The sequence below is a fragment of the Trichechus manatus genome, unplaced genomic scaffold (genome assembly GCF_000243295.1).
Source record: "Trichechus manatus latirostris isolate Lorelei unplaced genomic scaffold, TriManLat1.0 scaffold00211, whole genome shotgun sequence".
Classification (NCBI taxonomy): Eukaryota; Metazoa; Chordata; class Mammalia; order Sirenia; family Trichechidae; genus Trichechus; species Trichechus manatus.
The window spans coordinates 3,954,661-3,969,318 of NW_004444147.1; the positions used below are offsets into that span (position 1 = coordinate 3,954,661).

Consider the following 14,658-nt stretch of genomic DNA (forward strand, 5'->3'; position numbering starts at 1 on the left):
AAAAAAAAATTTTAAATTTAAAAAATACCCGAGACAATTTTCTCACTGTTGGAGAAGTTACAAATAAAAGGGGGAAGATTAGAATAAACCTTGTGGTACTATCAGAGTTTGAGATATCAACATGGATTCTAGTTTTTAAAAGAATACACACACACACACACATACACACAATAGACAGTATATCCACTTGATTAAAAATCCAAAAGTTTAAAAAGGTGAGATAGCAAAAAGTCTTTTTCTCACATTTTATTGTGATAAAATATGTATAACAGAAAATTTACCATTTTATGTACTCATGAAGAGTGTGCTTCTTAGCTGAAGTAGATACATGAGACTAAATGGGCAGCTCCTGTCCAGAGGCGAGATGAGAAGGCAGAAAGTGTTAGGAGCTGGTTGAATGGACATGGGAAATCCAGGGTGGAAAGGAACAGTGTGCTGTTACAGTATAGGGAGAGCAGCTAGGGTCACAAAACTATGTATAGGTTTTTGTATGAGAAACTAACTTAAAGCACAACAATAAAAAATAGAAAAAAAGAAACAAATTTACCATTTTAACCATTTTAAGTATATAATTCAGTGTCACTGCTTACATTCACTGTGTTGTGCAACCATCACCAGTACCTGTTTCTAAAAGCTTTTCGTTACCCCAGACAGAAGTTCAGTACCCCTTAAAGCAATAACTTCCCATCCCACTTTCTCCAAGTCCCTGTTACACAAGGCTATGTGATTTGCCTAAGATGGTGCAGCCAGATAGAGCCACCTAAGCAACAAATGTTGGCATCTAGGAGAACGTGTGAATAGTTTGCAGGAGTCAGTGAACACCTGATTAATAAATTGACAACAGCTTTTACCCCAGTACCTCTGTATGATTTGCTAACCAGGAACCAGTTGCCATCCAATCAGTTTCGACTTTGGCAACCCCATGTGTGTCACAGTAGAAAATCTGCTACACCTGAACCTGTTTCTATTCTCGTCCTCCCCACATAGCTTTTGCAGTGATGTTAATTCCTTTCAGCAGCCCCTAGTCTTTTTTTTTTGGAATGTGTGAATTTTTTATGTCTTCTGGTTTCATTGAAAAATGAAATTTGAGTTCTTTCATTTCTTCCCTCAATTACCCTGTTTTTGTATGATATCCAGGAAGAGAGGAGGGAAATTGCTGTCTTATACTACCTTGTTTATAGTGAGTCTCTTCATTTTTAACGTCTCTTTTCAAGGAATATAACTTTAAACTTCAATATATTTTCAGAAAATACAAAGAAGTGTTATTAATCAAATGGAAAGAGGGAAATATTTATATATTTATGACATAAATGGCTTGTCTCATCTTTTAAGCCAGGGATGTAGTACGGTGTAGTCTGGGAATGACAAATAGGTTTCAACAGAGTGATTGGTGGTGGCTGCCTGGAATGCTGGGTTGATGTGTGCCTGGAGCTTGGGTTGGTGAGTATGCCAGATAGATGCCAGTCCTGCTCCAACCTCTTGTCTAATAAATCATAGATGGAGAGGCAAATGCAGAAAACTACAGCAGTGTTCTGTTTTAACTCCAGATGTACTCAGTGCTAGGCAGATTTTTGTAATGCTGGGAATAAAGCCTATTTTGCTTTTGCTTCTGTTCCGTCATTAATTTGGGGGTTAATTTATTTTATCGAGTGCCTGTCAAGTTCTACTGTCTTGGATGAGACTTAGATAAGTGGTGTTTTTGCTGTTAACAGTTCAGTAGGAGAGTAAGCATAAAATCTTCCTCAATGTAGATGGATGAACTATAGTATTCCCTTACAGCAAATTTATTTTGGAACAAATTTAGTTACTAGCCAATCTGCACCCCCCCTCCTTTTTTTTTTTTTAAGGTTAAAATGGGCTTATTGGTGGACCTGACAAATACATCAAGGTTCTATGACAGAAATGACATAGAAAAAGAAGGAATCAAATATATAAAACTTCAGTGTAAAGGGTAAGTCATGTGTTAAGACTCTTTAATATTGAAAATTTTCATTGAAATTTGTAATCTCCTTTTTTCAAAAATTTTTTTTCCGTATTACTAGACATGGTGAGTGTCCTACAACTGAGAACACAGAGACATTTATTCGTCTGTGTGAGCGGTTTAATGAGAGAAACCCACCTGAACTTATAGGTATGTTTGGCTCTACTTTATCAACGTTTTATACATTTTATTTTGTGGTTGGGTTTCCAGTCACTTTTTTGCAAATGAGTTGACATGCTTTTGATATGGAGATTCCTACCCTCTCCTCCACCTTTTAAATAATCACTAAGTAATGTTTATTACAGTAATAGACTAACTTTTGTGAACTATAAAATACACGTATTTTCATAATTTTTGCTTTTCAAGGTAAAGCCCTAATTGCTCCTATACCCCTCCTCTGCCTTAATGACATATTTTGGTCCATATTTTAAGTGGTTTCATTTCAGTGGCCTCTCTCAAGAACCAATTATTTTTGGAATTATTCTGACCTCCATTTTGCAGATGGGGAAGCTGTGGCTTACAGAGGTTAAATAACTTGTCTTAGGTTGTATAGGAGCCCTGGTGGTGCAGTGGTTAAGAGCTCGGTGGCTAACCAAAAGGTCAGCAGTTCGAATCCACCAGCTGCTCCTAGAAACCCGGTGGGGGCAATTCTGCTCTGTCCTGTAGGGTCCTTATGAGTTGGAATTGACTCGAAGGCAACGAGTTTGGTTTGGCTTTAGGTCATATGGTTAGGAAGCTGTGGAGCCAGGATTTAAACCAGGGCATGTTTGACTGTAGAGCTCAGGCTTTAAACTATGCTTCCTTCCTCTTGTAAAATAGATTTTCTTTTTTTTTTTTTTTTATGGTACTATTAACATCAAAAACAGTGTCAAATCCTAGGAAAATAACAATCACCTTTAAGGTTTCCTCTGAGATAGATCTACTTTTAACATTTTAGAGTATTTCTTTCCAGTCTTTTTACTGTGTATATATTTTTGCATCATTGAACTTTTAAAACATGTGAGATCAGACTGCATAGGAGGCAGTGTCCTGAGGTGAGAGCCAGGCTTTAGTTAGAGCAAGAAAGGGAAGGGACTCACAGTTACCTGTTCATTCAGAAATATTGATTAAAAATTTAATGTGTGTCACCATGGCCTTGATGCTGTGGATATGGTCTCATTTTTAGGAGGATTACAAGTCTAATGGTAAAATAGATAACTAATCTGAGAGCCAGGATCCAGTGTTATACAGGAGAGGTAAGTAAGGGATGCATAGAGCCCATATTTTAGGGGATCAGGGACAAAATGGCCTTAAAAATATAATATACATTATACATAATAAATATATAAAAAGTATATGCATATATATGTAAGATAAATGAATATGTTTATTTAAGCTGAGATCTATGGGACAGTTCAAGAGAAAGGGGTTAGAATGACAGAGCAGAGATTCGATTGATATTACTTTATATTTTCTTATAGTATTATTTCTTTAAAAGTTTTTATTAAGAAATATTTGATACTGTCAAAAGAGCCAATTTCATATTTATGTAAGTTATGGAGAATAATAATGAAATGACCATGTGTGAACATGTTTCTCTAGATAAAGAAATAGAATATTATCAATATCTTTGAAATTTCCTGTGTATCCTTCCCTGATCATATCCCCTGCCTCTTTGGAGGAGTAACCACTGTTCTGAGTTCTCTTGTTTATCATTCGCTTATTTCATTGTAGTTTTGTCCCTAAATCAGTGCTTCTCCATCTTTTTTGCACTGTGGCATATATAGAAAATGAAACTGCATATATACAGGAATAGATTGGAGGGAATTTGGAATCCTGGACAAGGCTCTTGTGGCTGGCTTTGATTGCTCTGGGGCTGCTGCCACTCGAGTCCCAGTCCAGCTCCTTGAGGGCTGAGGGCATCAGTGTTTTCAGGTGTGCTTTTGAGAACTCTACCATCCATTCTCTTGTTGATGGATACTTCATTTAGCAAATATTTATTTATTGCTACTCTGCCAGGCACTGTTTTAGGCTCTTGAAATATATCAGTGAAGAAAACAGAAAAAAAAATCCCTGCCCTTCTGGAGCTTATATTGTACTGGGAGGGGGGTGGTGGTGGTACAGACAATAAACAATACGTATAATGAATAAGTAAATTTTTTTAAAAAGTTACTTAAAATGACATTTGGCTTATTTCCAGTTTTTTTGGCTATTAAAAGCAATGCTGCTAGGAATGGTCTTTTAGAATTCTTAAGTTAGATTTTAGCTTTGATTCTTTGTTCTTTCTGGTACATACATTGGAAACCCGGGTGGCATAGTGGTTAAGTGCTACGGCTGCTAACTAAGAGGTTGGTGGTTCGAATCTACCAGGCGCCCCTTGGAAACCCTATGCGGCAGTTCTACTCTGTCCTGTGGGGTCGCTATGAATCGAAATTGACTTGATGGCAGTGGGTTTTGGTACATATATTGGAGCATGGTTTGAATTGAGTGTCTAATTTAAATATTTTCTACATAGCCAGTCATTTGTTTCAGCATGGTTTACTGAATAATTTTCTCTCCTGATGACTTGGGATGCCATAAATTGGCTTCTTATATAAACTGTTTGAAAAAATTTCTACTTTATTTGCTTTTTAAGGTTTTTATAAAATTAAGCGTTTTTGTTGTCAAATATATTTTCTTTCGTGATTTCTTCCTTTTCTGATTTTAAGCAGCTAATGTTTTTCCTCATTTAGAGAATCAACTAAAAAACCACTAGATATAGTAAGAAAATTCAGGGATATATTTGGGCAAAAGATAAATAAGAAATCACTGACAACTTTCCTGTAAACAAGCAATAACTAGTTAGAAGATGTAACTAGAGAAATGGAGAAAGATCTCATTCATCTTAACGTTAATAACATTAGCTAACATTTATCTGAATTTCCTCTGTGCTACTCACTGTGTAAACCATTTTATATACATTATTTCATAGTTATGGCAACAGTCTTATTAGGTAGATATGATTGTCACTCCCATTTTATGAAAAGAAACTGAAGCTTGGAAAGACTAAGTGACTTGCATAAGGTAATTCACACAGCTTATAGTAAGGGCTAGAGCTTAGATCGTATTCTGTGTAGTCTGAGTTGTGAGTTCACACGTGAAACTATCACTGTCTTCTGTAACAGAAGTACAAAACAAAGAATAAAGTTATTAAGAAACATAGGAGGTGTTTATGAAGAAAATATACCTAAAGATTAAAATAAAAATTTGAAGAAATGGAGGGACATTACTTGTTTCCATATTAGTTTCAAATTTTTAATATAGTTCCAAGCAAAATCTGATTGAGACCTTGGCAGAATTACTTTGAGGTTAATTTGTATTTGTGAAGTCCACTGCTGCTTTTAAGTCGATGAATATTTACTGAACACAGAAAAAAATTGTTTGGCAAATTGAACAGGCAAGATTATGATCAAGAAAATTTTGAAAAACAAAAGCAATGAGGGGATTTTCCTTACCAGGTATTAAAACATGATAAAGCAATAGAAACTACAGTAGTGGTTTCCTGGTGGTAAAGGAGGCGTTTTTCCAATCTGATTGTTCAACAAATGGTGTGGAGACAATTAGCCATGTAATACAGTACATTTTAGATGGATTAAATATTTGAAAAAAACTGTAAAGAGTGTAGGAGAAAATAGAGATCAGTATTTATCTAATTCTGGGGTAATGAAGCCTATTCCAAGTGCATTACTAAAGGCAGAGTTCATAAGCAAGCATTTTTTAGGGGTGCTCCTGTTCTGTTTGCATCAAAATCACCTTAGGATACTTGTTAGAAATGTGTGTTTTAAAGCCCCAACCTGGACCTACAGAATTAAAACCTCTGGGAATGAAGTCTAGGAATCTAGATTTTTAAACAAGAGTCTCAGGTGATTTTTATGCACACTTAAATTTGAGAAGTGCTGTAAAAAATTAAAATGTGATAACCATTAATGATAATACAAAAACAACAAAACAAAAAAAACCCAAACCCGTTGCTGTCAAGTCGATTTCTACTTATAGCAACCCTTATAGGACAGAGGAGAACTGCCCCATAGGATTTCCAAGGAGCGGCTGGTGGATTCAAACTGCCGACCTTTTGGTTAACAGCCATAGCGCTTAACCACTGTGCCACCAGGGCTCCATTAATGATAATAGTAACCAAAAAAAAAAAAAAACCCAAACCTGTTGCCGTTGAGTTGATTCCGATTCATAGTGACCCTGTTAGACAGAGTAGAACTACCCATAGGGTTTCTAAGACTGTAATCTTTATGGAAGCAGACTGCCATGTCTTTTCTCCCGTGGAGTGGCTGATGAGTTTGAACCACCAACCTTTCAGTTAATAGTGGAGAGCTTTAACCGCTGTGCCACCGGGGCTTAATATTAACAGCTAGTATCAGTTAATGCTCACCATTTGCCCAGGAGATACAGTGGGAAATTATAAACAAATATTTAAATGCCATCCTTATAACATCTGTATGTGGTATGTGGTAGTATTCTCATTTTACAGATAAAGAAACTAAGTCTCCAAGAAGTTATTTGCCCAAAGTCACATAGCTAATGAATGGTTGAGCCAGGTTTTTAATCCAGTTTCTGGCTCCGAAGTTCAAATCTCTAATAGTTCCTACTCTGGTTTCTAGATCTGAACACATCAAAATGAAAAAAAAAAATTCTATATGATAAAACACAACAGAAACAGAACAAAAGGTATTTGACCAGTTGGAAAAAATATTTGAGGCATGTATGACCGATAAAAAGTTAATATCTTTTATACAAAGAGATCTTATAAATCAAAAGGCAAAAGAGGCATTCCTCAAGAGAAAAATACGGAAAACAATAAAGAAAACATTTTGCAAAAGGTGAAATACAAATAGCCAAGAAACATGAAAATTTATTAACAAGAGATACAAATTAAAATATGTTATTACCTTTTCTTCATCAAATTGGCAGAGATGTAAAAAATTAATACCCATTAGTGTCATGGGTTAGAGAAAATGGATACACTCATGCATGGTTAATAAGAGTATAGCCTCTCTAGAAGGATAATCTGGTGATATTTCTCAAGAGCTTTATAAGCGTTCATACCTTTTGTAATAAAAAATTAGAAACAGCTTACATATCTGATAAAAGCAGATAATTTATATTACACAGTATGCAATTACTATTTAACAGAACAATAATATGGGAATATGTTTGATATAGTATTTAGTGATAATGTGTGTGTATGTATTTACACGTCCACATGCATGTATATAACAAGTTCAAGTGCATGCACATATACGGTGAAACCTGTGAGAGCTGGAACTTGATGAGACTGCCTTGTTTTTTCTGGGTCTCACAAGTTTTTTGCCTTGGACAGGGTGCAGTCACCACTTTTCTATTGCTCTCTTTTTAGTGGAAAATATTGTTGAGTTTTCCTTCTCTGACAGGTTTCTACCTTATACAGGTTCTGGCTTTCACAGAATTTACTATATTTAGGTATACAATTAGAATATATACATTTTAAAGTAATATTGAGACTTTTATTTGAGGAATTCAAAACAACCCACAGAACTGCTTACTAAATGCTAAATATACTTGAAGAATTCAGAGAAGGGCAATCAAGAAATCTTAACATCTGGAACAAGATGTAATAGTCTCAGAAAGATAACACTGCCTGGTTTAGGAAAACAAATTGATCCTTGTTATGAATTGTGCGGTTGTATTCTTAGAAGAACTTATAGGAAAAGTTTTACAGATTATATAGTACTTCATAGTTGGTACTGTTTGCTTCCTTCTGCCACTGCATCAGGAGGCGCATAATGTCTGGTTGTCTGACTTTTTTACTTCCTCTATTACGAAGTTTTCCATCTATCTTTCACCTAATGATTTTAGCGTCCATTGGTGATTGTTGCCTAGATACACTATTTCATTAGGGATTGCAAAATGAGATTTTTCTGATCATTTCATTTCTTCATGTATTAGCTGGAATGCTTCTTTAGTAAAGAACTGTTCCTTCTCAACAATTTGGTTATCCTGAAATGCAGTTTGTATTGGAAGGGCTGGTTAAATGCTTGGCTCTTTCCTTTTATTTTTCAATTTTCAGAATAATGAGTTGGTATCCTAGTAACCTTTGTTGGTGACTGATGAATATTTTGTTTTAAAGTATCTTTATGAGCTCATGAATTTTTATATAGTTAATGTATTTTAATCAACTGCAGTCAGTATTCTGATGCCTAAATTGCTGTCCTAGGCCATTGAAGCCGCTTTAAGTTGGCTTCTGTGTCTTTCTGATATCACCTCATCAGTCTTTGATAGCTTTCTTGTTTTCTGGCACAAGATGTTCTCCAGACCTGGAATGAGTTATTTGTCTAAGAAGCCCTGGTTTCTTTCAGTGGGAAATCGTATTTAGAGATAACCTGAGTGTTTGAGAGCGTTCCATAATTAAACACATTAACATTTATACAGATAAACATAGGGATATTCACACTAAGTGAGAAATAAAGACTATAAATAATGTCATATCAGTTCCAGTTAGCTTTTGCTCCCAAATAGTTTACCAAACAATCTTTAGTTTTTTCAGAGATTTTTTGAAATTATAATTACAAATATAAGATTCTGGGGCTATACTGTATTTGCATGTGCAAATATAAACTGTTTCAAGTAAGAATTTTATGAACTGGAAAAAGTTTAAAAATCAGTTTTGTGTTAAAAGAAATAGCTGATTTCTTGGTAAATAGTAGGCTGTAATAGAATAGAATCCTTTAATATTGAAACTTGAGGTGTGAATTTTTTTTCAGTTCTTTCAGCTTGAGAAATGCTGAGCGTGTTCTTTTCTTTTGGCTTTCTAACTCCAGGTCTTTGCATATTTCCTTATAATACTTTATTTTGTCTTCTTGAACCACTTGTTGAAATCTTCTGTTCATCTCTTTTACTTCATCATTTCTTCCATTTGCTTTAGCTACTTGATGTCCAAGAGCAAGATTCAGAGTTTCTTCTGACATCCATTTTGGTCTTTTCTTTCTTTCCTGTCTTTTTAATAACCTGCTTTCTTCATGTACAATGTCCTTGATATCATATTACAACTCATCTGGTCTTCAGTCGTTAATGTTCAGTGTGTCAGATCTACTCTTGAGATGATCTCTAGATTCAGGTGCGATATCCTCAAGGTTCTACTTTGGCTCTCATGAACTTGTTTTAATTTTTTCAGCTTCAACTTGAACTTGCATATGAGCAATTCATGACCTGTTTCGCAGTTAGCCCCTGGCTTTGTTCTGACTGATGCTATTGAGGGTCTCCATTGCATCTTTACACAGATGTAGTCAGTTTGATTCCTATGTATTTCATCCTGCGAGATCCCCGTGTATAGTCCCTGTTAATGTTGTTGAGAAATGGTATTTGTAATGAAGAAGTCATTAGTCTTGCAAAATTCTGTCATGCAATCTCTGGTGTCGTTTCTATCACCAAGGCCATATTTTGCAACTACTGATCCTTCCCCTTTGTTTTTGCCTTTTGCATTCCAATCACCAGTAATTATCAACGCATCTTGATTGCATGTTTGATCGATTTCAGACTGCCGAAGTTGGTAAAAATCTTCAATTTCTTCATCTTTAACATTAGTAGTGGATGTGTGAATTTGAATAATAAGTCATACTTGTCTTCCTTGTAGGAGTATAGATATTATCCTATCACTGACATTGTTATATTTCAGGGTAGATCTCGAAATGTTGTTTTTGACAATGAACCCGATGCCGTTCCTGTTCAATTTGTCATTCCTGGCATAGTAGACCATATGATCGTCCAATTCAGAATGGCTAATTCCAGTCCATTTCAGCCCACTGGTGTCTAGGATGTCAATATTCAAACATTCCATTTCATTTTTGACAAGGTCCAATTTTCCTTGATTCATACTTCGTACATTCCACGTTCTGATTATTAATGGATGCTGCAGCTTTTTCTCCTCATTTTGAGTTGTGCCACATCAGCAGATGAAGGTCCCGAAAGCTTTACTCCATCCACATCATTAAGGTCGACTCTACTTTGAGGAGGCATCTCTTCTCCAGTCATATTTTGAGTGCCTTCCAACCTGAGGGACTCATCTTCTGGCAGTATATCATACTATGTTCTCCCGCTATCCATAAGGTTTTCATTGGCCAATTTTTTCAGAAGCAGATCATCGGGTCCTTCTTGCCAGTCTATTTTAGTCTGGAAGCTCCAGTGAAACCTGTCCACCAAGGGTGACCCTGCTGGTATTTGAAATACTAATGGCATAGCTTCCAGCATCATAGCAACATGTAAAAAAAAACTGATACGCTGAAAGAACTGAATTAAAAAATGTAAGCTTCAAGTTGCAAGGCTTGAAAGATGAAGATCAAAGACTATAGCTTTCAGTATGGATTGTACCTAACATAAAGAAACAAAAAATCCTCACAAGTGGACCAATAAGCTACATCATGATAAATGGAGAAAATATTGAAGTTGTCAAGGATTTCATTTTACTTGGATCCACAATCAACATCCATGGAGGCAGCAGTCAGAAAATCAGACAACATACTGCACTGGGCAAATCCGCTGTAGAAGACGTCTTTAAAGTGTTAAAAAGCAAAGACGTCACTTTAAGGACTAAGGTGCACCTGACCCAAGCCATGGTATTTTCAATTGGCTCATATGCATATGGAAGCTGGATGATGAAGGAGGAAGACCAAAGAAGAATTGATGCCTTTGAATTATGGTGTTGGCAAAGATTCTGAATATCCCATGGACCGCCAGAGGAAAGAACAAATCTGTCGTGGAAGAAGTACAGCCAGAATGCTCCTTAGAAGCAAGGAATGCGAATTTCTTCTCATTTACCCTGGGCATTTCATCAGGAGTAACCAGTCCCTGGAGAAGGACGTCATGCTTGGTAAAGCAGAGGGTCAGCAAAAAAGAGGTAGACCCTCAAGAAGATGGATTGACACAGTGGCTGTAGCAATGGGCTTAAACATACCAACACTGTGAGGATGGCTCTGGACTAGGTAATGTTTTGTTCTGTTGTACGTAGGTTGGCTATGAGTTGGCACCTTACGGAAAAGTATAATAGATACATAGCTAAACTAATGCCTCTTTAATTATTTTAGCTGTTTCTGGTTATAAATACTTGTGACATATTTGTGAATATGTATTTTCATGAAGCAGCACATGCTTATTTTGGTAAACAAACAATTCTTTCTTTTAAATAAAAAATTTTAAGATACTTGGCACATGATAGGTATTAATAGTTGATAGTTTCCTTTCTCTGTCCTTGTCATTTTTGTTCCTCATTTAGACCAGGATGTCTCAGCCTCAGGACTATTGACATTTCAGACTGGATAATTCTTTATTGTGGGGGCTGTCCTGTGCATTGTGGATGTTTAACAGTATCTCTGGCCTCTACCCTCTAGATGCCAATCGCACCCTACCAGTTGTGACAATCAAAAATGTTTCCAAGTGTCTCGTGGGGGGGCAAAACTGCTCGGAGTTGAGAACCACTGATTTAGACTGATCAGATAAGTGTTTTGATTCTAAAAATTAATTTATCTGACTAGTGAGATAGAAAGGAAATTGCATATATTGAGATTAGGCTTTATTTAAAAAGATGTGTTGCTACCAGCCTTCTCTAAGCTTCCCTTTCTAATTTATGTTTATATAGCCAGTGTGTATATTTCTTTAGCTATAGCTCATCTTCTCTCTTTTTTGTGGGGAGAGCTTGTTTCTTCTCTTAATTTTAAAAGAACTATGGCTTTCCCTTAGTACATAGGTTAGTGTTTACATTTCTTGAAATGTCAAATAAATTTATTATATTAGCTTACCTGGATAGTACCTAGAAAATGAAGACAAATTTAAGTAAGAAGTTGACTTTAAATAGTTAATAGCTGATTTTTAATTATAAGCTATGGTTTACTTACCCCTAGATGGACCCATTCTTGTAATGAAAGAAATAAATCATCAACAACAAAAAAGTACACTTTTTTTTGTAACATTGAAGAACAATCATATCAAACTAAGCTTGTTGTATATTTAGTTAATGGTATTTTTTTTAACATGAGAAACGTAATCTTCCAGATTTTTCTGCAAATATTTGTTTCGATGAAGGTTTTGTAAGTTAATAGTCTTTATCTTACTTTTAAAATTCTGTCATCTCTTAATGTTTTAAAATGTAATAGAACAATAGGCCAAATTCTGTGTATTTTCATAGCAAAGAATAGTAAAAGAGAAATGGTACTTAAATTATGTATCTTTACATGCATTAATCACTTACTTGGAATTGTATTATTTTGTTATTCTTACGTTTCCTATTCATAAAAATATTTAGCTAATCTTGTTAGAATAAAGATTAGATGCAAAAACAGTAGTGGTTTATTTAAGAAATATCTAAAGTTGAAATATGTGTTGCTTAAATTTGTCTGAAAGATAAGGTAGAAAGGAAGTTTACATGTTTGATTAAGCTACATGTTGGACAAAAAATATTTTTACAGCTAACATGTTCTTGTGACTTCTGAAGCACCTTTTCTTAAAAAGGCAGTGGAGATGATGGAATTTATAGAATTTGGTTATCATAGCTATTTATTTCTAAGGAGTGTCTTTCCATTTGAGGCTGATGGTTTTCCTTTATCCTTCATCTTTTCTCTTAAGAAGCTTCGTTTTAGTTATAATCTTTCTCTGTTTTTGTCAACCTCTGTGACTTAAATAGGTCTGTTTTTTCAGCCTGTAAACATATCTCAGCCTCTCTTGTTAAACAGTTCTCCTGAAGAAAAACCTCACACCTTTCTTTCTGTTTTGCATTCCCCTCCCCCTTCTCAGTCCAACTTTTTGAAATCTAGTTTTGAATCTGTGTTTATTCCCATGCACTTCGTTGCAATCTGGAGTCTTCTTCAGTACTGTTACTCAAATAGTGACTTTCAGTTCTAATCATTATGTGACATTTAAACAGTTGAACACTCATGTCTTGGAATTTCTTTTTTCTTGGTGTACGTGAGCCTATGTTCTTTTTGTTTTCTTAATCCTGTGACAGTTCATTATCAGTCTTTAAAAAATTTTTTTTTTTAATTTTTAAAAATTTTGTTGGGCGTGAAGATATACATAACAAAACACATGCCAAGGAAATGATAACTGTTTTTTTTCCTATCTATTTATCTGTAAGTATAATGATGTAAAAGCACATGACAGGAGTAGAGGAAGCATGAGCCTGTCATTTACTCTTGGAGTTGGCAAGTGGGCAACTTCCAGTGGCTAAGACGGCACTAGTGTCCCATTGTGCTGTGGAAATCAGTCTGTTAGCCATCTTTTAGCACGTATCTAAGGTTTATAGCTTCTGTTCTTTTTTTTGTAAATAATATTTTATTGTGTTTTCAGTGAAAAATTGCACAGCAAATTAGGTTCCCATTTAACAATTTCTACACAGTTTGTTCAGTGACATTGGTTACATTTTACACAGTGTGTCAGCTTTCCCATTATTTCTTTTCTGCTGTTCCATTTCCAGTAATCTGGTTTCCCTGCCCCCTTGCCTTCTCGTCTTTGCTTTAGAGTAAGTATTGACCCTTTGGTCTCATCTAGATGCTTTTTTAAAGGAGCATGGTATTCATGGGTGATATTGTTTTTTTTATGAGCCAATCTGTTATTTAGCTAAAAGGAGACCTCATGGAATAGTTGTTGGTCTTTTTTTTTTATGGGTTCTCTTTTCTCACTTATTATTAAAAGGTTTGTTTTCTTCAGATTCCATTCTTAATTTTCTTATTTTACAGAACCATTCTTGGTGATTTTATCCACACCACAGCCCTTTTCCACAGTTGAACTCTATGTTGATTATTCTTAAATATACAACTCTAGCCAGACCTCTCTTTGAATCTCTTTATTATTATTCCTAAATATTCAACCGAAGTAAGAAGCCAGAGACTCCTTTCTCTCAATCTTGACAACCATCTGTCCCTCAGATTGCAGATTTTCCCTCTTAAATGCCTCTCTAGTATGTTCTTCTTTATTCTCATCACCATGCATTACTCATATCCTTGTCATCTCACATATAAACTATTGGGATGGCGTCATTAGTGGTTTTCATGCCTTTGTTTTGCTTCCTTCCATTCTTCCTCTTGAACTGCCATTAAAACCTGATAATTTTATTCTTAGACTTCTCTAATAGCTCCCCGTTGTCTTTATAGTCCCTTTAGTATGGCACACAAGTTTCTTCAGGATTTTAACCATCTCAGTCTCTAACTGCATTTGGCATTACTTTCTTTTACCTCGTGCTCTAGCCATTCTGATTTATTTATAGTTTGCCATATACTTTTGATTCATACCTTAACCTTTGCATAAATTGTTCCTACTGTCTGCATTTCCTTTGTATCCTTGTTTATTGAGGTTTGTTCATTGAGTAAGGCTTTTCATTCTAAATATCAGTTACAATTATATTATAGATGTGTTGTTGTTGCTAGGTGCTGTGTAGTCGGTTCCAACTCATAGTGACCCCATATACAACAGAATGAAACACTGCCTGGTCCTGTGCCATCCTCATAATTGTTGCTAGGTTTCAGTCCATTGTTGCAGCTATTGTGTCAGTCTATCTTGTTGAGGATCTTCCTCTTTTTTGCTGACCTTTAGACTTGTATTTTGATGAAAATACGTATTAAAACAATTGTGATGTTTTCTTTAAAAAATTTTTTTTATTGTACTTTAGATGAAGGTTTACCGAACAA

The 14,658-nt window shown here is 35.3% G+C and overlaps 1 protein-coding gene across 1 annotated transcript in view; it reads left to right on the forward strand.

Moving 5' to 3' along the window:
• The window catches only part of LOC101351287 (mRNA-capping enzyme), a 94,448-nt gene that overhangs the window by 16,602 nt on the left and 63,188 nt on the right, over positions 1 to 14,658 (forward strand). Inside the window, exons 3-4 of the mRNA XM_023742495.1 lie at positions 1,848 to 1,951; positions 2,043 to 2,131. Coding sequence (XP_023598263.1) covers positions 1,848 to 1,951; positions 2,043 to 2,131 — 193 coding nt within the window. The remainder of the gene's footprint in view (positions 1 to 1,847; positions 1,952 to 2,042; positions 2,132 to 14,658) is intronic.